Source organism: Myotis daubentonii, chromosome 6, assembly GCF_963259705.1.
Source record: "Myotis daubentonii chromosome 6, mMyoDau2.1, whole genome shotgun sequence".
Classification (NCBI taxonomy): Eukaryota; Metazoa; Chordata; class Mammalia; order Chiroptera; family Vespertilionidae; genus Myotis; species Myotis daubentonii.
The window spans coordinates 67,993,129-68,018,937 of NC_081845.1; the positions used below are offsets into that span (position 1 = coordinate 67,993,129).

The 25,809-nt window shown below is 37.7% G+C and overlaps 1 protein-coding gene across 3 annotated transcripts in view; it reads right to left on the reverse strand.

Moving 5' to 3' along the window:
• ADGRB3 (adhesion G protein-coupled receptor B3) overlaps positions 1-25,809 on the reverse strand; it is a 700,018-nt gene that overhangs the window by 387,467 nt on the left and 286,742 nt on the right. For all 3 annotated transcript variants that reach the window (XM_059701276.1, XM_059701274.1, XM_059701275.1), the window contains 2 exons: positions 11,625-11,726; positions 11,166-11,272 (listed from right to left, as the gene is read on the reverse strand). In XM_059701276.1, coding sequence (XP_059557259.1) covers positions 11,166-11,272; positions 11,625-11,726 — 209 coding nt within the window. The remainder of the gene's footprint in view (positions 1-11,165; positions 11,273-11,624; positions 11,727-25,809) is intronic.

Genomic DNA, 25,809 nt, shown 5'->3' on the forward strand with positions numbered 1-25,809 from the left:
CTAAGTTATGCTGTGAGGACAAGCAATCCCAAAATCTCAGGGCCTAAAAATAATAAAAATTTATTTCTCACTCAGAGCACATACTCAACCCAGGTCATCCTGGAGGCTCTGTATATCAGTGATTCAGCAGTTTGGGATGATGGAGGATAAAAGATTTTGCACTGGCAATGACATTCTCAGGCATGACACCACAAAGCTCACTTCCATACACAACCAATGAGCACATGTGGACAGCTAGTCACATGCCTTCAAGGGTAAAAAACCACAATCCTCCCATATGTCCAGGAGAGGAAAATGAGATACCATCTAATGATAATAATATGTCTTGTGATGGTATAGAGCTGGCTAACGTTCATTTAACTTCTTTGCATCCACCAAAAGTTTACTTTTTAAAATTTTTTTTTTTACATATTACTTCTTTGCATTTATTTACCAAACTAGAACCCTAAATGACATCTGCCACATGCTTCTTAAACTTCAATGTGCACTTGAATAGCAAAGGGAACTTCCAAAATGAAGATTCTGACTAGGTAGGTCTGAGACGGGGCTGACTTTCTACATGTCTAGCAAGCTCCCTGGTGCTGCTGACACTTCTGGTCTCAGAAAACACTCTGGCCCGACCAAATGCCTTTTTTTTTTTTTTTTTGCACCTGCATCCAAGTAGCTCTACTTTTGCTAGAGAAAAAAATCACAACTAAACTGACTAGCTGTACTCTAAGTTCTTTATTTCAAACCTCAGTACAATATAAATTTGGCAACCCCCCAGAGCCACCCACCTCAAGCTTACCTTCCTCATTGCAGAAAATGACATCCCATCAGTGACAATGCTCATTCAATCTTAATCAAGGATACCATCACCTCTCACCTGGATTACTGTAGCAGGCTTCATGTGTTCCTGTTCTACCATCCTATGGTCCATTCTCCATAGAATAACCATAGACCCTCTTTTAATTAGATTGAATCACATCAGTCCTCTACTGTAAATTGTTTCCCTTTGCACCAAGAATAAAATCCAAACTCCTAGCAAAGGCTCCTAAGGCACAGAATAATTTTTTTCTTACCTAGTTTTCCAGACTCATCTCATGACAACCTATTTTTAGTCCACTACTCTGGCCACTGGATCATCTTGCCCTTCCTTAAAGACCCCAAGACTTTTCCATATGCTATTTTCTCCAATGGAATGTACTCTCATTCCCTGACAAACTCATTCTCTCCACTCTTTGCATATCTAAATCCACCTCATCTTTTGGGTCAGACTTTTAAAGGGCATTTCCTCATGGCCACTTCACTGACTATTTTTTTTTAAATCTAAAGCAGTCCCCAAACATTATTTCCTATGTCGGCACTTTAATTTCCATATATATATGTCATTTAGGGTTCTAATCCTATACTAATAAAAGAGAAAAATGGTAATTGGCGTACAACCGATACCTTTTTCATTGGCTAATCAGTGAGATATGCAAATTAACTGTCAGCCAAGATGGCGGCTGGCAGCCAGGCAGCTGAGAATAGGAGGCTTGGTTGCCCCAGCGATGGAGAAAGTCAAGGATCCCCGCAGCTGCGGGGCTCTGAGCTCCTGAAGCAACAACTCCAAAAGATACAATGTTTCAATTATAGAAGCTCAAAGATGGCGGTTAATTTGCATACTCAGGCTCCAAGCAGAGCGAAGCCAAACAGCCCTGAAGCAGCAGGGCAGAGAGGCCTCAGGGCCTGGGATCAGCGGAGCCGAGAGGCCTCCCGGCCCCAGTGATCAGTGGATCCGAGAGGCCTCCCAGCCCCGGTGATCAGCGGATCCGAGAGGCCTCCCGGCCCCTGTGATCAGCGGAGTCGGAGGCCTCCGGGCCCCGGTGATCAGCGGAGTCGGAGGCCTCCCGGGCCAGGGATCAGGGGAGCCGAGAGGCGTCCTGGCCCTGGAATCAGTGGAGCAGCGAGGCTTCCCAGCACCGGGATCAGTGTGACAGGGTGCGGAGCCCCAACCCTCTGATCGGCCCTGCTCTGTGCATGACAGGAGTGGCGCTGCAACCTCCCTATGGACCCTGCCTTGAGTGTGACAGGGGGTGGTGCCCCAACCCCCCAATCGGCCCTACCCTGAGCATGACTGAGGGTGGCATGGCAACCTCCCAATCCGCCCTGCTCTGTGCATGACAGGAGGCGGGGCCCCAACTCCCCAATGGGCCCTGCTCTGAGCCCGACCAGGGGTTACACCTAGGATTAGGCCTGCCCTCTGCCACCCGGGAGCAGGCCTAAACCAGCAGGTCCTTATCTCCTGATGGGTCCCAGACTGTGAGAGGGCACAGGCCAGGCTGAGGGACCTCCTCTCCCAACCCCGAGTGCACAAATTTTTGTGCACCGGGCCTCTAGTATATATATATATTAGAGTTTGTAAGTATTTTAACTCTTTTCTTGTCTACTTTATTTTGCATTTGTTTTAAGTGTCACCTTCAAGTTGCACCCTTGTGTAACTGCACTGTACTGCACAGAGTTAAAGCTCAGTGAATATCTGTATAATAAATTAGTGGGTAGATAAAAGGATGGATGAATGATTGAACAATATTATACACTTATTTCCCTTATAATATTATTTTTTACTTTGGCATTTTGCAAAATATAATTCTCTGTACAAGAATATTCTATTAAATCATCCAATGAATAAGTTCCGAATCAGTGAATTTTAATGGCTAAAACTAATTCTAACACTTCTTCTATTTAGTCACAATAAATACACAACTGAGAGAAGCTTAAAAAATCTCCTGGGTTTGTGTTATAATCTGTAATATGTTATATGAGTTTCTTTTTTAAAATGAGGAAAAATAAGCATAACTGTTAGAAGTATTTCATTATATATCTATACCATAGACTCCCTTAAAATTCCCTAGGAAAGAGTATTATATGTATCTAAAGATTTTTTTATTTTTTATAATAAAGCCAAAATTTATTGATTTAATAGAATGGAATAATTCATATAAGGTCAATTAAAAGTATATATGTAAATTACTAAAACATCATAAGCTTCTAGAGTAGTGGTTCTCAACCTTCCTAATGCCGTAACCCTTTAATACAGTTCCTCATTATGTGGTGGCCCCCAATTTCATTGTTACAAATTGAACATAATTAAAGCATAGTGATTAATCACAAAAACAATATGTAATTATATAGGTTTTCCGATGGTCTTAGGCGACCCCTGTGAAAGGGTCGTTCGACCCCCAAAGGGGTCACAACCCACAGGTTGAGAACCGCTGTTCTAGAGCATCAGAGAGCTACGAATGAAATAGACTAATTTCCAGAAAGAGGAGATCCTTTCAGAGGTAAGCCAACAATTTCAGCTAGTTTCTTCTTTTTTTTTTTTTCCTTTGGGAATGTTTGCTAAATCTGGACAGGAGTGAGGAGAAGGTGTAACCCAGGCAGAGGCTCATTAGAGCAGAAAGAGAAACTTTTTCGGTTGGCAAAGGCTAGAGAAATATACGCGAAATGTAAGGGTCCCTAAAAATCTTGCTGGGACTTTTCTCCAAAAGACATTTGTTGAGTTTTTGAAATATGTAGGAAGCTGAGGAATTATGATGAAAACTTTTCAGCCACAGAATGTAATTTTCTCCATCCTTATAAATAAGCATTTGACAATAAATGCCTAGTGAGAAGAGTCCTGCTTTAAGCAACCAGCTGGACTTCTCCTTAAGCTATTTGCAGCATTTGAAGTTACCAAGGCAGAAAGCTGGGGCACTGAGCAGGGACCTTTTGTAGGGCAAAGCTGAATCTTCTACAGTTTTTCAGGGTTGATGGGATGGGTACACATGGGCTCTCCATCCGAAAGACACGATGGTAAAAGGGGATGAAGTAAATGTATTTTTACTAAAACTGCAAAACAGCTTTGACTCAGACCAATTCTTGCCTGTATTGAAGTAGCAGCTCTCACTGTATTTACACAACTAAGGAAAGGAGGAATGCTTCTTGGTGGACATGAACATTGTCTGAAGTCCCGACAATTATTTGATACGAGTGACATTCAATAAAAATTACTAGTTGTGCCAGATGATGTAACTGACAAAACAAACAAAAAATCTGGTTTACAGGTTATCCAGATATTAGACTTAGCTGTTAGGGTATTAAAATGACTATGGTTAAAATGTTAAGGAAAACAGAAGGGGAAAAAGACAAACTAGAATTTGTCTATTTTTTTTTTTTTTTGGAGAATTTTAAAAGAGTTGGAAGCTTAAAAAAAAAGAATGTATATTCTAGATCAAGAGTTAGTGACCTACAACCTGTGGGCCAAACCCAACCCATTGCCTGGTTTTGCATGTTTTACTGAAATACAGCCTTGGTCACTTATAGTCTATGAGTGCTCTTTTGATAAAACAGCAGAGTTAAGTAGTTAGGACAAACACTATATGGTGTATAAACTCTAAAATACTTATCCTGCCCTTGACATATATGGTGAACTTTGACATATGAATTGTTTGAGACTATCAAGATTTAAACAACACCTTCCTTCCAAATATCTATATTTTTCCATTAGCTCCTTCAGGGCAGATAGCATTCAATAACTGTGAGGTATTATCATTTGTTGAACAATTAGTGAATTCATAGTTTTATTCAGGATCATATGTTAAAAAAAAACTTTGAAATTGTGATGTTGTACTCAGATCCTCAAACCTCTAACTTGTGATCCTAAATAAAATCGCAAGCATTTTATGTATTTTAAAGGAAATGATATTTTTCAACTTTTTTTTGGCATTCATGTGTTTTGCAATGATTATCTGAAAGTGAGGACTCTGACAAACTTTTGAAATTTGTCAACAAGAATACACAGGCACTCAAGTGCTATGCTTTGTGTATGATATTTAAAACAAGAGTAGCCACTTTTTGTCATGGAGGGCCATGTAATTACAAATACATGTATATGGATGCCAAACTAATATTGTGATTAGTGATAATAATAGCTCAGATTTTTTTGAATGTGTACTATGGTAAAAATTGGTATATGTTAAATTTGTTTTTATTGATTTTAGGGAGGAAGGGAAAGGGAGAGAGAGAGAGAAACATCAGTGATGAGAGAGAATCATTGATCAGCTGCCTCCTGCACACTCATACAAGAGATAGAGCCTGAAACCCTGGCATGAGTCCTGACTGGGAATCAAACCATGACCTCCTGGCTCATTGATTAACACTCAACCACTGGGACACAACGGCTGGGCACAACTCCATTTAATTGGCCTTCTGTGACCTCCCCATTGGTATTTTTTAAGAACTCTAATGCAATTATAATGTTCAGCCAAGGTTAACAAATTACTGATCAAGCTTTCTTCTCCTAGCTTTACCGATCACTTGCTGTATTCCAGTCATACTGCACTACAGAAAGCTTGCAGAACAAGTAACTCCTGACTCTCAGGCTCACTTACTTCAACTTAATTGATGGATATTTCAAAATTAAAATCATCTGCTGCTGGACCATAGTAGTGGGTTATTTGTTTCTTAATTGCTCATTTAAAACAAACTAACAAAACAAAATAAAACAATGGCCCTGGCCAGTGTGACTTGGTTGAGCCTTCAATTCCAGATCAGGGTATATGCCCAGGTTTCAGGCTCCATCCCCAGTAGGGAGCTTGCAGGAGACAGCCCTTGGATGTTTCTCTTTCCCTCTCCATTCCTCTCTCTTTAAAGTCAATAAAAACATATTTGAAAAATTACACATATTTTTGGCTCTAAGTGCTTGTCATAAACAAAACTATGGTGACAATTGTTTTCTTTCTTCTAAATAAGCTGCAGTAATAAAATGTATTGTCCTCTTTTAGGCAAGGTGCTGGGATTTGTACAATGAGGTAGTGGCCAAAAATGCATGTGATACATAAAGTGTTTTGTTGCAGTGGAGCAAAATACCCTGAAAGGTAGAAAAGATGAAGAGAACATAAAGCAAACCTATTATCTTTGTTTATCTTCTCTGATTCTCTCTTCTCTTCTCCCTTGCTCCACCCTCACCCCGAGCTATCATTTACTATCTTTATCTCTCTCTCCTAATGAACCACCATAAAAGTAGAAGAAAACAGGAGAAACAAAAACCTTAAACCAGGATTCAAGCTCCTTGACATCTCTTCCCATAAAGTCAAATCTTCAATGACTAGGTAGATTATTGCTCCAACTCCTGTCTTTAAAATGTTTGTTAAACGAAAGTTTGAAAACAGAAACAGGTTTTAAGGAACAACTTAAAAGAGAACATTTATAACCAACTATTCACATTTCCATGTGAAGAAACCTCTATTAGAATATTATCTTTGCTTTTTCTCAGTCCCCATCACTCACTCCACTCAGGGAAGGACTTACCTGTCTGATTAATCTAGGAGAAAGCATTAGCATACCTGGTTTAACTCCTTTTGCTTTAGACAGCTGGCTACCTGTCAAGGGCATACATTCTGCCAGTTCTATTAGTCTGCCATCTCTCGCACGTGTGTGTGTGTGTGTGTGTGTGTGTGTGTGTGTAAAAGAGGCAGTATGAGAGAATAAGAGAGAGAGAGAAGAAGGAGTAATAGGAGAAAGAGGAGGAGGAGGAGAAGGAGGAGAGGAAGGAAGAAGGAGGAGGAGGAGGAATAGAGAAGGAAAAAGAGGAGGGGCTGAGGAAGAGGAGGAAGAGAAGCAGCTGCCTGTGATTGTCCAGGTGTACCAGAAACAAGGTGGGTCCGTTTATTTAATTTCAGAGAAGGCTGGCCCACTTGGCCACAGAATTCAGCCATTTTCTCAAAACAGCTTTATAAGTAACAAGTGTTCTTAATTTGCTGGACTACTGTGCCTAGTTCCCAACAGGTTCTGATATTATTTCTACCTTGTCTGCTATAAAATTTAGAAAATGGCCTCGAGTATAAAATGAAACACTAACATGTGGAAAAATATAAAATTTTCAATAATCCCACTATATTTAATACTTTATGTCTCTATCCTCGATTTTTAAAATTGTGTGCATTTGTGTGTGGTTTGTCTTTTTTATAAAGAAAAGCTGGATCACAGTGTCTACTTTTGTATCTTTTTAAAAAACATGTTCTTATTGATTTCAGAGTGAGGGGGAGGGAGGGAGGGAGAGAGAGAGAGAGAGAGAGAGAGAGAGAGAGAGAGAGAGAGAGAGATCCATGAGAGAAAAACATTAATGGGCTGCTTCCTGCACATCCCCTACTGGGGAGCAAGCCCACAACCTGGGCATGTGCCCTGACCAGGAATCAAACCAGCAACCTCCTGGTGTATGGGACGATGCTCAACCAACTGAGCCATGCTAGCCAGGCTAATTTTATATCATATAAGGTTTCCAAACAAACTTTATGATTATTAGCTTATTGAAATCTCTCTGAAATTACCAAATAATTTCATAAAGAAATGTCACCATTTCTAAACATTTTCGGACTAGGAAAATTTCACATGATGGGTAACACTTATTAAATTCATGTGGTTAAAATTAATAAACATTAAGTCTGGTGTATCACCTTCTCAGAAACTCCAGCTGCTGGTATCTTCCTACTGTTAAGAAAAGTGGCAGAGTCATTCTTTATACAGCATGCACATAATCTCTAGTATATGGTTAGCATTGTTAGGCACTAGAGAATTAAGATGAAAAAAAAACATGGTTTCTGTCCTCAAAGAATTCAAACAAAATATCAATACAACAGATTAGTGATTTTATATATTAAACTGATTAATGACCCCATTTTGGCTATCTCAATTGATTTATCATTATAAAAGTTCATAGAACATACTCAACTAATATTTGCTGGTGATAAAATGTTATTTAAAACTTATTCTATTGCTATATATTAATAAAACATGTATGTAAGTATTTTAATCTATATATATATGTGTACATATATTGTAATTCACATGTGAAATAATTGGAAAACATTGATCTACCTATCCTATATAATAAAGAGCTAATATGCTGATTAGACCGAACAACAGAACGACTGTCTGGTTGACCTTCTGGATTAACCTGGGGCTGTGAGGGCCGAGCCCCTCGCATGAATTTCACGCATCGGGCCTTTAGTTTTAAATAATTCTCTGAAGTGGGTGACATTTAATGAGCTTTATAAATATAGAGGTGCAAGAAGTCCCTTAAGGAAAATAGAAAAAATCTATGCATCCATCCATCTACCTGCCTAGCTATCTACCTACCTAAACTACCTACCTACTCATCCATCCACATTGAATGTATTTTTTAGATATCCAGTTCAAGTTAGTAATATGTTGAGTTCTAAAAGTGTACTGTTACTAATATATATTTTATATCATATGGTTTCATTTACATATGGAATCTAAAAATAATCAAAACTACTGAACAAAAAACAAAACAAAAACAAATTCATAGAAACAGAGACCAAAGGTTGCCAGAAGGGAGAGGGTTCGGGGATGAGTAAAAATGTTAAGAGAAATACGGTCAATAATGTGATATGTTTGCACAAGGACAGATGATTACAAGAATTAGTGGGTGAGCACATTGTAAGGTATAACAATGTCAAATCACTATATTGTTCATTGGAAACTAATATAACTAATATAATATTGTATACCAACTACACTTACATAAAGAAGTATAAAAATAAAAGTAAAAAAAGAGACCATTTTTTAACTCAATGCATTTTTGTACACATAGATATGAATACTTCCTAGTTACATGGCTCTTTTATAACTTGCAAACATTTCACATATTGTATCTCATCTACTAGTCCTCAAAACCTCCAGAGATGCGATTTCATTTTGCAAATATCAAGTCAAGACTTGAGTGAGATTATATGACTTTTAAAAGTACACACAAGCAGAAAATTTAGGACAGATAGAATCAAAAGCTTAGGAAGTAGCATGGTCTCCAGAAAAGAGGTTAGTCTTTACAATAACTGTACCTGGGATGGAATGTTCACTCTTTGCCTCACGTAAGTGTATTGCTCCCCTGCAGATCTTCAGTTTCCTTCTATGGAAACTGAGGCAGGGCTATCACCTTGCAGGTTCTTGTGAAGACTGGAGTTAATTTATGAAAGTGCCCAGTTAAGTGCCTAGTATTTTGTAGGAGATGAATACACTGAGGCTGCTTTTTATTCCAGAATATTATGCACTTGATTTATGCAGAAGAGCATATATACATTGGCTGTCAAATTATTGACCGATTTCTATGGGTTTTAAATTCAAGATCATTTCTTCTATTTCACAGAATGTTTCTGTTTCTCTCCATTATAGGTTCACCTGCACTTAGAGAATGCAAACTGATTTAACTATTAATGTACAATATACTTAATTTAGAAAGTAAAAATGTTCTACAAAAGAGTGATATTATTCATTTCTAACAAAATTTGTAAGGATTTATGATTTACTTAATCCATGCAATCATTCCCATGAATAAACAAGACCTGAATATTAAGATTCAATAAACAAAGTCTAATGTCTAAAATTAGAAGAAAAATAAAGTTCATTAAAATATAAATTCATAAGAAAAATTTTGGTTATATTTAATTCTGAAATACACAGGTCTGAATATTTATAGCAATTAATAAAGGAAACTTTACATTTCATAGTCTTACATTTTATATTTTGAAATGAAGTTATATATTACATTCTGTGATTATATGTGTGTATTCTCCCAGAAAAGTACATTTTAAAAAACCTAACAACCAAATGCTGTCAGATATGTTTATATACCAAATCAGTAATTGAATTGATGATTATTTGACTACATACAACCCTATATTTATTATTTTGGTTTTGACAGAAATAAGACTCAGTGAAGCCAAATATCATTGATTACTGATATAATTATATATATATATATATATATATATATATATATATATACACATATATATGTATATATGTATATATATACACATTTATGTGAAATCAGCATTTATGTGTATATCAGTATTTACTATTTATGTGCATATATCTACAAATATAATTGAATATATATATTAACAAAAATGGGGCTCGCTGAGCTGGTGTGGCTCATGGATTGAGTGTTGACCTATAAACCAGGAGGTCATGGTTCTATTCCCTGATATTGTGGGCTACATCCCCAGTAGGGGGCAGGTGGGAGGCAGTCAATCAATGATTCTCTTTCATCACTGGTGTTTCTATCCCTCTCTCCCTTTCCCTTCTTCTGTGAAATCAATAAAGATATATTTTAAAAAATAAGGTTCAATGTAGGCAATAATCATCAAATTAATTGCTGACTTGGTAAGTAAACATATTAGCCAGCATTTGTTTTTCAGATTTTTAAAAATTTGCTTCTTTTCGAATACATTTACTTTATTGATAAGGGTTATTATTGTTTAAGATACTTCTCCATCCACAAGAAAGAATGTTACTTAGGTGGGTTTTTTAAAAATAATTATATGTATTTGTGAGCAAGAGTGAGAAAATAAAGCAAAACAAAAGTACCACAAAACTTAAAGACTCTTAACTAAGTATTGATCCTGCCAATGTTCAACTTTCCTATTGTCTTGTGTTCAAATTTTGTTCTAAACCTCATAATGTTTATTCATGTATAAAGTTCATCTTGACTGTCAGGATGAAATGATAATAGTAGCTGAAAAAGACAATTAGTTACACTTGTAAAATACCAAGCAGTTTTACTGTCCCCAGAAATATTCATCCATTATACTCTGTGGGAAAAAGAGGGGCTATTTTTAGATAATCTGGCCTATGTAATCTTGTGCGAAGGATTAATTTCCCTGGTGCAGTAACACTGTGATTTTGTTCATACCTTAATGTCAAAATGCAGTGAGAAATTTGATACCTAAGTGACACAGCCTTATCAATTCCTAACAACTAAAAGTTAAAGAATTTAATTAAAAATGTATGGTATTTTAAAATAAGGTTTATATACTATTTACCACAGATATGTGCCAATCATGATAAAGAATCTTACTCCTATAGATAAAAATGAATAACAGATTTTTCTCATGCCTGTCAAGGAATTCTTTTATTTAAATAGCGAGATCCATAAAAACTCAAACCTTAGGAACCAAACAGTTTAGTACAGACTTGTAAATATTAGCTTTCTATCACATCCTTTTTCCCTTTAGGCATTTTTTCAGATTTTTTTTTAAATTTTTTTACCTATTTGATTGTATAGCAGAAGGTTAAATTCTCACACAGTGATCATTAGCAAAAATAAACAGAGCAAGTACTAAAGCTGGCTTTGCACCTACTGAATGCTGCAAGTGTCTGTACTCATTTGATATGCATCTTGCAAAGCTCGGCTGTTCCCAGAAGGCCACTCCATGAAGACTGAGAGAGCAGCGTCTGCTAGTGGTGCCTGCATGTCACAAAGAACAGAGAGAAGCTTTATAAAAGGGATGCTAGAAGGCATGGCGTAATTGTGAGGCAGACTCAAAAACGGGGTTTGTACATTTTCTTGCTTTAAAAAAGCATGCAGATGAGAGCATTTTGATTATTTTTGTAATGCTTATCAGTCATACTGAGAAACCACGGCATCAACAACATTTTCTAGGTCTCTTCATTGGCTCCATGTATGAAGCAATTCACTAAAATTGTCTCATTAACTGCTTATTGGACATAGGACAAAAGCATGACTTCATAAGCAAACACGGCATGCTGCTCCTGGATGGCGATCATCATTTAGGTTTGGGTGGGTCGTCCTGCTTTACCTGTGGCATTCAGTGGACACTGATTGAAGGCCAAGTCGCCTGCTGGAGTCCTTTTCCACACCATGGACATCAGATAATCCTCTGGGCATATTTCATAAGGTGCTGCAATTTAAAACAGAGGGACTCAACTTTAGCAGTGTTTCTTTTTAAAAATATTGGTATCTCTCAAATGCATCGCTCTAGCTGTACTGCTCCTTCATTTTCTTTAAAGTATACTAGTATTATTGATTGAAATGTTAGAAATGTCTTCATAAACAAACCAAAAAACCCACCGGGTTTCATTTTATTATCTTTAAAATCTTCACGGAAATGTACTTTCTTTTGAAAGTGCTTACTGTATAGGCTTTTAAAAAAAAGTCATTTGGATTTGTCTATAAAGTGAAGATTACTTTCAGCATAAAAATAATAAACTTTTCCTGATATTCATTATGTTTTGGAATGTTATGCAATTAAATAATTTCTAATAAACTAAAAACCTTATTACAATTATTAACTGTAAGTATTAAGAGTAAAACCAAAAGGCAAAAATATATTACATTGTAATTTTTCATACTAGTACAGTGCAATAATGACATTCACACTACATCATATAAAAATAAACTGATTTAATTTTTTGGGCCTTATTATTTTCAAAAGCTCAACTTAATTGCTGAGGCAAGAAAGTTAAAGGGAATATCAAGAATAACAGATGTGTACCAGAAATACTTTAATGGAAAGCCAAAGAATTTGTGAAAGAACAAGCTCTATCTCTATTGTGTTAATCCTGACACCTTTCTCCCGGATGAGCGAATACATTAATCCCTTCTCTAGATACACCTACTGTTGTGTTTTCCACACAGTGCTGCCATTTATATGTTCATATGTCTGTCTTCACCACTAGCCTGGGATCTTACTGTCTGCTTTTCTCTGTATCTTGCACCTAGGGGTGTGTCTGGCACACAGAAGCTGCTCAAAATTGAATAAATGAATACATTAATATATGTTTATAGAAATATACTTAATAAGTAAATAAGAACAAAAAATAGTAAGTACCTAATATATACATGAGTGTGACTTCCTAGGAGAAATTTCTTTCTTTGCAGATAATACACTAGTTAATCCATACTAATCATAAGTCTACTGATACTAATTCTATTTCAACATTTATGAACTGAATAGGATGCATTATAGTTATTAGGAGAAGAATGCAATTTGAAACATCACAATATTGAAATAACATGTCCTTGATGATTACTAAGATAAGATACATGGCTTAAACATGGGGTCTTTTTAGAACTGGAAGTGACATTGAAAGTCACATAGTCCGTCTCCTTCCTCTTTACAGCTGAGAACACCAAGACCCAAAGGGAGGAGGCTTGTCTAAGGTGACAGAGCTGGCAGAGGTATTGGCAGGATTAGGTTTCAGAATCCGGACTCCTCAGCAGCCTTTGTTTTGACCTCCCACAGATCTTTTGTGCTACCTGATTTGTTCAATATAATCTCCCTGCCGCTGAGTTAACGTAAGTATTTTTTCAAACTAGATTCTCATCGAAACACATAGGCAATTGTTTCCAACTTATGGAATCTTTGCTTGGTGGATGGTTTAGCAATTGATTCAACCATCACCACTCCCGTTTCATAAAATGTCTTCTGTCACCTCACCAATGATCTCCTAATGGTCAAACCTAATGTGCTCATCTTAGTCATTACTCACTAGACCTTCTTTAAAGCACTTATACTTGGACTTCTGCCTCTTCCTTGAAAATACTTTCTTCAGGGTCTGAGAATATTTTCTCTGAGGCCTCTGCCAAGCACTTGGACCATTCTTCCTCCATTTCATGTGTCTTTCACAGAATCATCCACCCCCTATTTTTTCTTTTTTAAATTGCTTTCCTGATATAATTTCAAACATATTAGTAACAGTAAGTCAATTTAACTCAATAAAATAAGTCATATATATATATATATATATATATATATATATATATATATATACACACACACACACATATATATTTGTTCAACAAGTTAAAAAATAATAGTAATAATCTTGAGCCCTTACTAAGAGTCTTACATGCCTGGATTCATTTAGTCTTCCCCAACAACTCTATAAGGTAGAGATTATTTGCCCTGATTTGATTGTACAGCAGAAGGTTAAATTCTCACACAGTGATCATTTACCAGAAGGGAATATAGTCACAGAGAGGTGAATTACTTTTAATCTTCGGGTTCCAAACACTCCTTTTAGTACATGTTGGATTCAGAGAAAAAACTAAGGGTAACTGAGAGCAATTGGGAGGGAGGTGTCACCTTGCCAAGGAGCCCCATCACTCTCTTGTCAGGAGCCAAGGCATGCCCTCTTTGACCATTTGCCCCCTGGGCTGTTACAGGGGGCAGGAGGACTGAAGTTGGCAAGGCCCCTAACTGAGAGCCAAGAGCTGGATTTGCCACCGAGTCTGGCCTGGGAGTGGTGGTGCTGAATAGAAGTGGAGTCACCATAAGTCAAAAATATAAAATCATAAAATAAAACCCATCACAAAAATGGCAAAACTCAAGTAAGGGTAGAGATAGCCTCTGTACAGATCTTCATTCCCCCAATATCACAAGAACAGAAGAGCAAAGAAATCACTTAAGCCAAGGGATTTCTAACCAGCAGCCATCACCAGCCAAGTGTCAGCAACCACCCACTCCCACATTGCCCACTGAGGTTAGCATGCTAGGTGCTACTTCCCCTGTTGTGATTGTCACCCACTCCATGAAGAGCAGAATGCTCCTGGCCTTGCGGCCCCATCCAGTCTCCTACAGGTGGCCCAGGAGGCACAGGGAAGTGTCTCAGTCAATCTACATGCACTCTAACTCCCACCATTTTCCTCCATAATGCTGCTTGTTTCCTCTCCTTGTATTTCCCAATGCTGTTAGTGACACCTCCCATCTTGAATCCATAGCTAAAGCCATCAGATTCCTCTTCTCACCCTTCTCCTCCTCTTATCCTGTGATGATTCTACCTCCACTGCTTCCCCAGGCATTCACCCGGTCCCATTTGATTTAGAGGAACAACCTTATTTCATTCAGCACTTACCTACCATATACTCTCTTCCAGGGAGAACCAATGGTGCCTCATGGAACTCTCATTTATTGGGAGGAGGCAGAGGTCAAAGAAACATATCATTACTTGAGTACAATCATGATAAGACTGCTAACAGGACAGGGTGCTGTTCTAATATCAAAGCTGAAGAGCCAAAGAAGGCTTCCTGGAGGAAGTGATGATTAATTGAGACTGGCTGTGTGAGGTGCAGTAAGCCCTCCAGAAGGAAGGAACAGTATGTGCAAAGGCCTGGAAGCACAGAAGAGGTTGGGGCACCCAGGGGAGGGGAGGGGAAAAAATAAGGAGTGTGGAATAACGAATGGGCTGGAGAAACAGGTTTAGATTAGCACCCAGGAGTGCCTCAGAGGCAGCCACCGAAAGAAGGGTTCTAACCAGCAATTGGAATGGGTTGATTTTTAATTTTAAGATCAGATTTTCTTTTGTGGGTAAAAGAGATGGGAGAGCAGTAGGTAGGGTAAGACCCCTGAGGAGATCAAGGCAGTGCCTTAACCCTGAAATGATGGTGGCCTTAGGCAGACTGATTGGACTAAAGATGAAAATATGTCAGTGGACCCAACGTAAATTTAGTAAGTAGACTAAGTGACACAGGGAGTGAGGCCCAAAGGGGACAAGGACGATGCCTGCTTTCTGAGCTGAAGAGCTGGATATAGAGATACTATTCTCCAGCATCTTCCCCCTTTAATCCAATTTGCATGCCACATCAACAGAGTACTCTCTAAAATGAAGATTAACCTCAGGACTTGCTACTTAAATCCTTTCCATGGTTCTCTAGCACTGACAGGATAAAGATAGCGAGGCTCAGCGTGATGCAAAAGGCTCCTCTCCTCAGCCCTATCCTAGCTTTCCAATTATGGTTCATATTTATTCTCCTATGCATCAGCCACACAGAATTAACTGTCATCTTCCGAACAGTGGGGCCTTGACTTACGAGTTTAATTCGTTCCATGATGGAGCTCGTAACTCAAATTGCTCGTATGTCAAATCTTAAAGTGAACGAGTGAGACACGTGATGCTGGGCTGATGTTGTGACGTTCACTGTGACCTTCGCTGCGCCAACTAGCGGTGGGGTATCTGAAGCTGGCTCGTAATCCAAATTTTAGCTGGCAACTCAAAGCAAAAAATCATCCGAGAGAGGGCTCCTATCTCAAAAAACTTGTTAGTCGGGACACTTGTAAGTCAAGGCCCCACTGTATTCTACACCAATTCACACTTCTCTGACTTTGCAAAAGCTATGCTCCCTGCTTAAAATATTCTCTCCTCTTTTATTTATTTATTTGTAAAATTCCTACTTATCTTTAAAACACATCTTAAATGATAATATCCTCTGGGAAGCCTCTTTTAATACCTTAGTCATTGAACATACAAATATTATAGGTCTTTCCACAATGGGTTGAAAATATGTGGTTAAATGCTTTGGATATGTGTGTGAAACTCCAAATCCCCAATTTTGACCTTAGAAGACTAATAATGTTTTATCTTATTTCTTTGTAATCTGCTGTAATGAACTTCCATGGTGTCTAGCATACAGTAGATGTTCAAAACACTTTTGTTAAGGAAATCACTTTTTCTAAGGAAAACACATAATAGACTGGCACTGTCTAATGGAACTTCTTGAACTTCTTGCAATGATGAAAATGCTCTATTTCCACTGTCCAATATGGCAACCGCTAGCCAAATGTGGCTATTGAGTATTCGAAATGGGGCTGCTAAGACTGAGAACTGAATTTTAAATTTCATTTAACTTTAACTAACGTAAATTTAAATCTTAAAAGCTACAGCGTTGGAAAACACTGTAATATAAGTTGTGTTTTCTGTAGAAGTCAACCAAAACTACGATAAAATATTAAAAAAGGAAAATTAAAATACATATTACAACTCACAAAATACATCATGCATAGTTTACTACATAATTAAGTTCTATATAAAACAACTATAAAAGATATAGTTGCTTTAAAAGATATACTGTCATTAATCTAAAATTACTATTATACTAAATTATTTTTATTTCATATGTACATCCAAACTTCTGTTCAATATCTTACTCATTATCTATTAATTTGTTATCTTTCATGCTCACTTCACTTGTACTTTTTTTTCAGTTTTCAATGTTCAAACTCAATTTTTCTTTAGTTCTGTTGATGAAATAAATTTCATAAAACTTCTTACTACAGCTTTCAGGTGCTTTTTTTTTCCCTTCTGATTCAGTCTTGACCTAAACCAATGAAAAAGCAATTTGCACCCCAGATTTATTTCCCAGTAGTAGTTTCAAAAAGCTTTTCACACCTATTGTTATTCTGAAAGGACTCCTCTTGGCAATGCCCCTCCCCCACGGGGTTGCCAGTGTAGTCAGAAAATTTGGTAATTGCAAGCGCTAACCACTAGATGGCATAGGTGGGCCAATAGGGGGAAATGTTTACTAGGCCTGCAGCTGAAACTAGTAAGGTTCAAAATCAAGGTGGGCTGAAGTAGTAGCTTAACTGTTTACTTGCAATTATCAGTCAGTGCTTTAAATTTGTTTAGAGGTACTCTACTCAGGAAAAAATAAAATGTTTAGTGATCCAACTAGCCTGTTACAGGGCTCTCCAATATGGCCCTTTCTCAGCTCCCAGCGTCTCCACCCTCACTGTCCCCCTGAGCTACACTGGCCCCCTGATGCGTCTCCAATACTCCAAGCAGGCTCCCACCCCCTCCACCCCTAAGACCTTGTGCATTTTCCTGACTTCTCAGGATCTCTCTTTATTCTCCCTGAACCTGTGCCGGGCTCATTTCTTTATTGCCTTCAATTTTATTCACTTTATCAACTCAGGGATTTTCTGCCCACTCTCAAACACGCCCACATATTCCTCTGTTTTATTATTCTTCACAACACTTGTTGCCTTACAACTTCTACATATGTTTTAGCTTCTTTAGGATTATTATTATTTTGCCTCCTCCTGTTGGAATGTGAGCACTATAAAGATAGTGATTTTTCTGTTTTGTTTCACTTCTGAAACATGTAGCACTTACAAGGATAGCATTTATGATATGCATAGACTTTTAACCAAAAATGACCACATACTTTCAAAAGATCTGTTTTTTAATCACTCTGATACTGAAGATGACAGAAAATGAGGATGGTTTGGTAATGAGGACAGTGTATGTGGTGTGTATGTGTGTGTGTATGTGTGTGTTTAATTGGTGGTGTGTGTGCATTTAATAGGCTGGTATTCACTTAGATTCTAAGTGGTTCTCAACCTTCTGGCCCTTTAAATACAGTTCCTCATGTTGTGACCCAACCATAAAATTATTTTCATTGCTACTTCATAACTGTAATATTGCTACTGTTGTGAATCATAATGTAAATATCTGATATGCAGGATGGTCTTAGGTGACCCCTGTGAAAGGGTCGTTCAATTGCCAAAGGGGTCGCGACCCACAGGTTGAGAACCGCTGATAGAAGCTGGAAGAAACAGAGGTTAGCAACTATAGTTTTCCTACAAATTAGTCAAACTAGGCATTCAGGGTACTGGGTGTTGGGAAAAGTTGACCTTGTAGGGTGTGTCTGACATGGTAAAAGCCCATGGAACCCTGTTCAGAATCCCCTCATGTGATCCACATACAACCTAACTGGTGAAGGTAGAAGTTGATTGAATAGTTATTTTTTTCCATCCACAGCACTAAATACAGTTCATGGAACTCACAGAACTCACAAAGCCAATAGTAGTTCTTTTTCCAACCACAGCACTCAGTTATCAATTCCGATTTACCTTGTGACACTCAATATGGTCTACTTCAAACAGATCCCCTCCTCCCAAAACAATTCAGAGTAATTTTTTTAAACATAGAGTAGTCAATAAATATTGTTTTCTTCACTGTAAATTCAGGAAGTCTTAGATTTATTATGACTCATTGACAGAAACAAAGTACACAAATTATAAGAAAGAAAGATGACAGGGGAATCATAGATTCACAGTTGCAAATTGGTCCAAGATTTTCAGCTTTTTAATAGTCATATCAAGTCCCTCAGTTGCTTTAAATATTTCATCAAAGTGCGATCTGGAAGACTTTGAAGATTATATCTTTAAAAATTATTTCAGGAAATAGGTCTATTTATGCTCATACCAAAAGCAAAACAGCCTAGAAATCAAAACAAAAAAATTATTTTCTTCCATGTTTCTGAAGACCCAGGTGGTGGCTCTCTCAGTGCCAACTGTGGAATTCATTCATTCCACAGGATATTTACTGAGTTCCCATAATGTCCTCATCACCTTGTTAAATATTACACATAAAAAGAATGAATGAGAATAGTCAAATTGTCTCAGTTCCCAAGATAGTAAGAGAAGAGAAATAATAAGTGGAGAAAATACAATGCAGAACACCCACCATGATCTCAGAAGTCCTGGCTGCTCCAAGTTCAGGGGAGAGAATATCAGTAGAGGTTTCCAGAAGGGATGACACGTTGTAGTGTAAGGGAAGCAGGAGTTAGCCAGTGAGAAAGGGGGAAGTATGCCTTGGGAACCACATGTGGAAGACCCAGGGGGCAAGGAGAACACGAGGTATCCAAGAAAACTGGGAACATTTCAGAATGGCTGGAGTACCAAGTTGGTGATGAGTAGAGTTGAGAGGGAGAAGGATGATAAATAATGAGATAAGCTTGGAGTTTGAATTTAAGGACAAGGGGAATTTATTATAATACTAGAGGCCCGGTGCACAAAAATTCATGCACTTGGGGGATCCCTCAGCCTGGCCTGCATCCTCTCGCAGTCCAGGTCCCCTCAGAGGATGTCCACCTGTCAACTTAGGCCAGCTCCCCTGAGTATTGGGCCTAAGCTGGCAGTCAGACATCCCTCTGGAAGCCCAGGAGCCCTTGGGGGATGTCCAACTGACAGATTAGGCCCGCTCCTCATGGGCCTAAGCCGCAGTTGGACATCCTTAGCACTGCTGAGGAGGCAGGAGAGGTTCCCACCACCGCCGCTGCGCTCACAGCCATCAGCCTGGCTTGTGGCTGAGCTGAATTCCCCATGTGGGAGCGCACTGACTACTAGGGGGAAGCTCCTGTGTTGAGCATCTGCCCCCTGGTGGTCAGTGTGTGTCATAGTGACCGGTCATTCCAGGTCGGTCTGCCATTAGGGTCAATTTGCATATTACTCTTTTATTATATGGGATTTTGAATACTAGATTTGCAATTTGAAGAATGGATTAAAGCAAAGTGAGACAGAAGGCAGGGAGGCCGGTGACAATTTAACCTTACTTGGGGAAAGGGCATGGAATCACAGGAAGTGGAAATGTAAAGTAGGTGAATTCAAAATCTAGTTAGTAGGTGGTATGGGCTCTGCTCCATGACTGCATGTAGGAGGTGAAGAAGAGAGAAATGAAGATGAAACTCAGGTTCCCAGGAAGTATGCCTGGTACGCTATACTCAGTTATAGCACATAAGGAGGACTCGGGGAAGAAGACACTAAAATACTTTTGAGCACGTCTGGTAATATCAAGAAGTTGGTTGGTGTATGGAAATAAAGCTCAGGAGAGAAACTTAAGCTAGACATAGCGATTTGGGTTAAACATTTACTGTTTAATGCTACCTATGTGTATTTGGTAAATTAGAAAGTACATAATTAGCTCAGGCCACTCTCTGTGGTCAAAATAAAAACATATTGTGCAGCAATACGAAGGACTCTCACTTTATGCCTTCGTAAAATGGAACAGCAATTCTGTTCAGCAGCTGAAAGAACCCACTGTTTGCTACCACGAGTGCAAATATATAAAAACCCATTTGTAAGACACAACTGTACTTGAAGCCACAAGTATGTAGTTAGCATACTTCCCTTAAAACAAGGTAGCAATTACCTAGTGATTAGCTGTTCATTTGTCTATTCAAACTGATTTTCTGTCTCTTAAAAATAGCAAAAATTATACGGGGCTTACATCAATTTGATGTGGAAAATTAGTTTTCACCTGGATGCTAGAATTTCAGCATTAAAGAGAATTGATTCTAAAGTAATGAGCTGACATGCAGGGGAGAAAAAAAGCACTAGATATGACCCCACATTTCAAATTTCACTTGCTGGCCATTCATTCATTCTTATGTTTTGGGAATTCCCTGAGCTGGGGATGCAGAGGTAAATGAGACAGATCCAAGTCTCTGTGCTCACACAGCTAACAGCTCTAATTTCAGCAGGGTAACCTACTCCTGAGAAGAATTCACGGAACTGCTAAGGTCTGAGGGGAAAAGAAGGGTATTTATCAAACGTGTTTCTTAACAGCCTTCCTCATATAGAAAACAGTTTGTACCAGTCTCAAGTTGAAAGAACAATTATAACCTAACCACAATATTTACGCATCACTTAACTTAGGTGCTCTTCTAGATGCATTACATATTTTAATTCATATAATTTCTCAGAATAACCTTATGCAGTGGATGTAATTATCCTCATTTTTTAAACATGAGGAAACCGAGGCAGAGAGAAATCACTCAGCCAGGAGGTGTTGGGCCTGTGTCCATCAAACACCTCTCCCAGTCCAAGCTCAGAGATGTCACTCCCTCTCCAAGCATTTGCTGTGTGGTAAACAAGGTATTTATATACTTTTCAAAAAATTGTTTCTAGCGTGGAAGTCAGCATAAACTTTAAATTCATTAGCAAACAATGTGCATTACCTGAGTCCTTGGTCTCTAGGCAATGTTTTACATATATACCCACCACAAAGTTCTGAATTATTCTTTTTCTAATTCTATATTTCAATTCAGCACACAAGGTCACTCTAGTTCCAACCTGTTCACAATAAAAATAGGCATCTACATTTAATTGTGAAGAATATTCCAGGTATAGCCATCGCTTTTAGTGAGACAAACTTTTATGTTAGGGATACTAGAGGTCTTTGCTAGAAAATTGCATTCACTTGCCTTTTTATGTTATCTTAGGAACTGGTGAGGAAAGGTCATGACACAAGTAGAAAATAACACTCAAAGGTACACTACAGTAACTGGCAAGGCCACTGGCCACAGCCCCCTATATTGCCAACTTCCCTGAGACCTTAGGGACCTCTATTTAGACACACCTGGGACCAATTCTAGCCTGACAAGTGGCTACAAGCCTGCTTTGAGCTCTGGCCCAAACTGGAGTAAACTGGGCTGAGATTTGGGGAAATTGAGAAATCTTCTATAAAAAGTTACATATTTTTCTTACTTTCAACACCTCAATGATTTATTTCTAGAGAAGGGAGGATCATACCACAAATTGTAACTACAAAATAAAAATAATATATGTGTTTTAAATGTCATTGAAATGCTAATTAAACAGCCTTTTGAAAGAATAAAAGATTATAAAAAGTCAGCCATTATTATCATAGTTATTTTGAAACATTTAATCATATGCTTTAATACAAGTGACTTCATTAGTCCAGTTATAGCATTTATGATATAGAATAAAAACATTCAAAAGAGCATGCTTCTAATGGCCTACAACATTCAACTAGGTTCAAAGCAGATTTGGGAGGAAGAAAATAGACAACTCATTTGCAATGAAATGAGCTGGAATTCTAGCTAAGAGATATAACAATATAACTCTCTATAAATATATAAAATAAAATACAGTAGCAATGTATAATAAGAGAAGCACAAAGCCAAGTCTATAGGGGTTCAAAGAAGAAAGAGAACTCATGTGACTGTGGAAGGGAATAAAGATTAAAGGAGGGGCGTCTTTTAATAGGCTGAGCTTCCAAGATGCTCTCATTTCAGCGGGTGAAGATGACAGGACAAGCATACCTCGGGAGTCCAGGTGAATAACAGTGCAAGCAACAGTGTAAGGAGAGAAGTCATAAAATCATACATATGAATATACGGTGAAAGGAAAGCTAATGAGCTGATAGGAGGGGATACTAGAACCCAAAGGATTCCAGTATGTACTAACTTGGGCAATCAATGCAAAGCAATGGAGGTTTTTTGAGCAAGTGAGTCAAATGACTAAGGCCATGAAATGGGAAGAATGACCAGCTGAACCTGTGTGGAAGAGATTAGAAAAGGTGGTTGTTTTGATCCTATGGGTAAATGGACAAAGATATGCACTGCTACTTAATAGTTCTAATTAGTGATGGTATTTTATCATTTCATCCTTGAAACAATCCCTCACGGTGCATATTACCACCCCTGCTTTAAATGTGAGGACACTGAGGCCCAAAGCCAAACTCTTTTTGATTCTATGTCTCAGGCTCTTTGCATGTCCCTCCCCCACTAGTAGGTGGTGGCCAGGTGGTAGGTGGCCACTAAGGAAGACTTGATGGAGGTGGAATCCAGCACCAGCCCATGAATTGGTGAGGAGAAATTACTTCAGATGACAGGAATGACTTGGTGGTCAGAGAGAAAAGCTCTAATGGTGATTCAGAGTCTGGTTTGATACCCCTGTTGGAAAGGTCTAGCAATCATTTGGAAGACATTAGTCATAAAGATGCAGATCTGTGGGTGCTTCTCACACAGGTGATAGCTGATGAGAGAGAGAGAGAGAGAGAGAGAGAGAGAGAGAGAGAGAGAGAGAGAGACCAAAGAATGCTAGGGGCAGGATCTTAGGGTTATTCACATGTCAGGTTATGCATGAAGAGGGAAATAAGTGGGAAGAGAAATGCCAAGGACTAATATTCAGGTTTAAGGTATTAATTAACATTGAATCAAAAAAGAAGTTCAAATAATTGCATTAATTTTAATCTTATTATTTAAAAAATAGTTTATAAAATTTTTACTTTTACTAAAAAACAATGTGGGATATAAAAGGCAACAATGTGAACAGTGCTTAAATTTTCTATTTCAATTTGAGAATGACCCACATATTGTAAAATATTTCTAAATTGGACAAGGTAGGGTAATATAAGATTACAACAAATTGCTTTTTTAAGTTTCTGCAGTGGCAGAAGCTGTGAGAGTTTTCTGTCTCATTTGATGAGCAATCTGATAAGACCAATTATGATAATAATTATCTCCATAGCAACAGGTTTGAATGATGCACATATTGTAGTATCTTGGATACTCATTCATTATCTTAGATCCCAGTGATTCTTCCTTAATTCTGCCTGTGAAATTTAGCTGACTTGTTGCAGAACCATAGATTGGAGCAGGTAATAAAACCCATGCTTTTCACAACGATGGGCTGCTTTCTCAGACATTTATTATGCAACAGGTGACGTTTCTCTCCTTTGGGCTTCTTCAAGTTCTAATTTATTTCCCTACTTTTTAGAATGTATCTGAGGTTATGTGGGAAGAACAAATGACACATTTAAAATGAAAGAAGTCAATACCTAGTGCCACCTACTGACAACACAACTCAGTGGTTGTCTTTAGGTGAACAATTGGGATGTACATTCAGGGTTGACACTATTTGCTCTGCCCAAAATATCCAGTGCAAACACTTGCCTGAATCTTTAAAACTGAATACATAATAATATAATTCCTATACACAAAACATCTGATAGCAGAACATAATATAAATTCTAATGCAGGGGTCCTCAAACTTTTTAAACAGGGGGCCAGTTCACTGTCCCTCAGACCGTTGGAGGGCCGGACTATAGTTTTAAAAAAAAAAAACTATGAACAAATTCCTATGCACACTGCACACATCTTATTTTGAAGTAAAAAAACAAAAACAAAATGGGAACAAATACAATATTTGTACTTGCATGTGGCCCGCGGGCTGTAGTTTGAGGACCCCTGTTCTAATGCATTAGAAGCTTTTAAAAAGTACTATTAGTGATAACCTTGTGGTTTGGAATAAAAAAAAATAAGTAAAGCAGGTGTCAACTTGTATGCAAATATTTCACTATAGAGTAAGCAGAGTAATATGCTTTTATCCTCTTTAGAAATGTAGGAACACTTTTTAAAGTATATGATTGTCTAACCATTATCTTGTACATCTGAAACTAATACAAAATAGTATTGACTGTAAACTCTAATTGAAAAAAACCATAATGTAAAAAATAAAAAAAGAAATTAAGTTTTACAGTACATATTTGGGTTTCTAATAATGATTATGTATAGCCTTGAAACTGCAGTGGTCCACACAGTTTAGAAGTTTGACTTATTAACCTGTTTAACTTGTCTCTTACAACGACAAAATACTCTATCAATAGTGATTAATTCGCCACTTCTCCAACTGGGAACTGAGGAGAAAATAAGTCAATATGAGCTAAGACTTTATCTTCCTTCCTGACACCCTGTGTATGACATGCCTATCTTACTTTGCAAGTTTTTCTCAGCACATTCAATCTGCAGGCTCACTCACCATTTGCAAATAAAACAATTGTGACTCCAAGAAGGACATTTCATGTATAAATTAAGTTTAACATTCACCTGTGGATGGTAGATTCCAACTTAGCAAATAATGACTAAGGAGTAATAGCTCTCAGAACAGGAGCTATAGGACTAGCAAGGCCCTTCCCTGGGAACAGAGCAAGGAGGTCCCAGAAGCCTGACAGTTATCAAAATCCAATCCACCAGTAGCATCTGCTTTCTGAATGTTACTAACCAGAGAAATATTGGAAAACAGAGGACTGAAATTAGTATGTTTTCACAGTGTGGCAATGTACCAAAATCATAGGAGCTATTCATTACTTTTCTACTATTTAAATCTTATTTGGGGTGTAAATGAGATTGAGATCAATGAAATTATCATTTAGTAAGTTTGACCAATAAAAAAAATTGAGTGACTTAATTATTTCCCCTGTAGCTATTCTATTACTCAACCAACAGTATATATATATATGTACTTTCCATCCCTATAATTCTCTTTTCTTATGAAAATAAGAGAAATAACTTATTTTTGGTCAGTGATGCTATTTTTTTTTAATTCTACTTTATTTTATTTTTATTTTTTTCAATTACACTTTCCATTCAATCTTATTTTATATTAGTTTCAAGTGTACAACATAGTGGTTAGACAAGCATGTACTTTACAGGGTGTTCCCCTGATATTTCCAGTACCCAACTGGCACCACACACAGTTATTATGATATTATTGACTATATCTCCTATGCTGTACTGCTCTTTCTGTTACTTTTACGTTATCTATTTACCAGGAATATTGTAATCTTGATGAGGAATTTACTTTCAATTTTTAGTAGACACCATAACAAATTTTGATT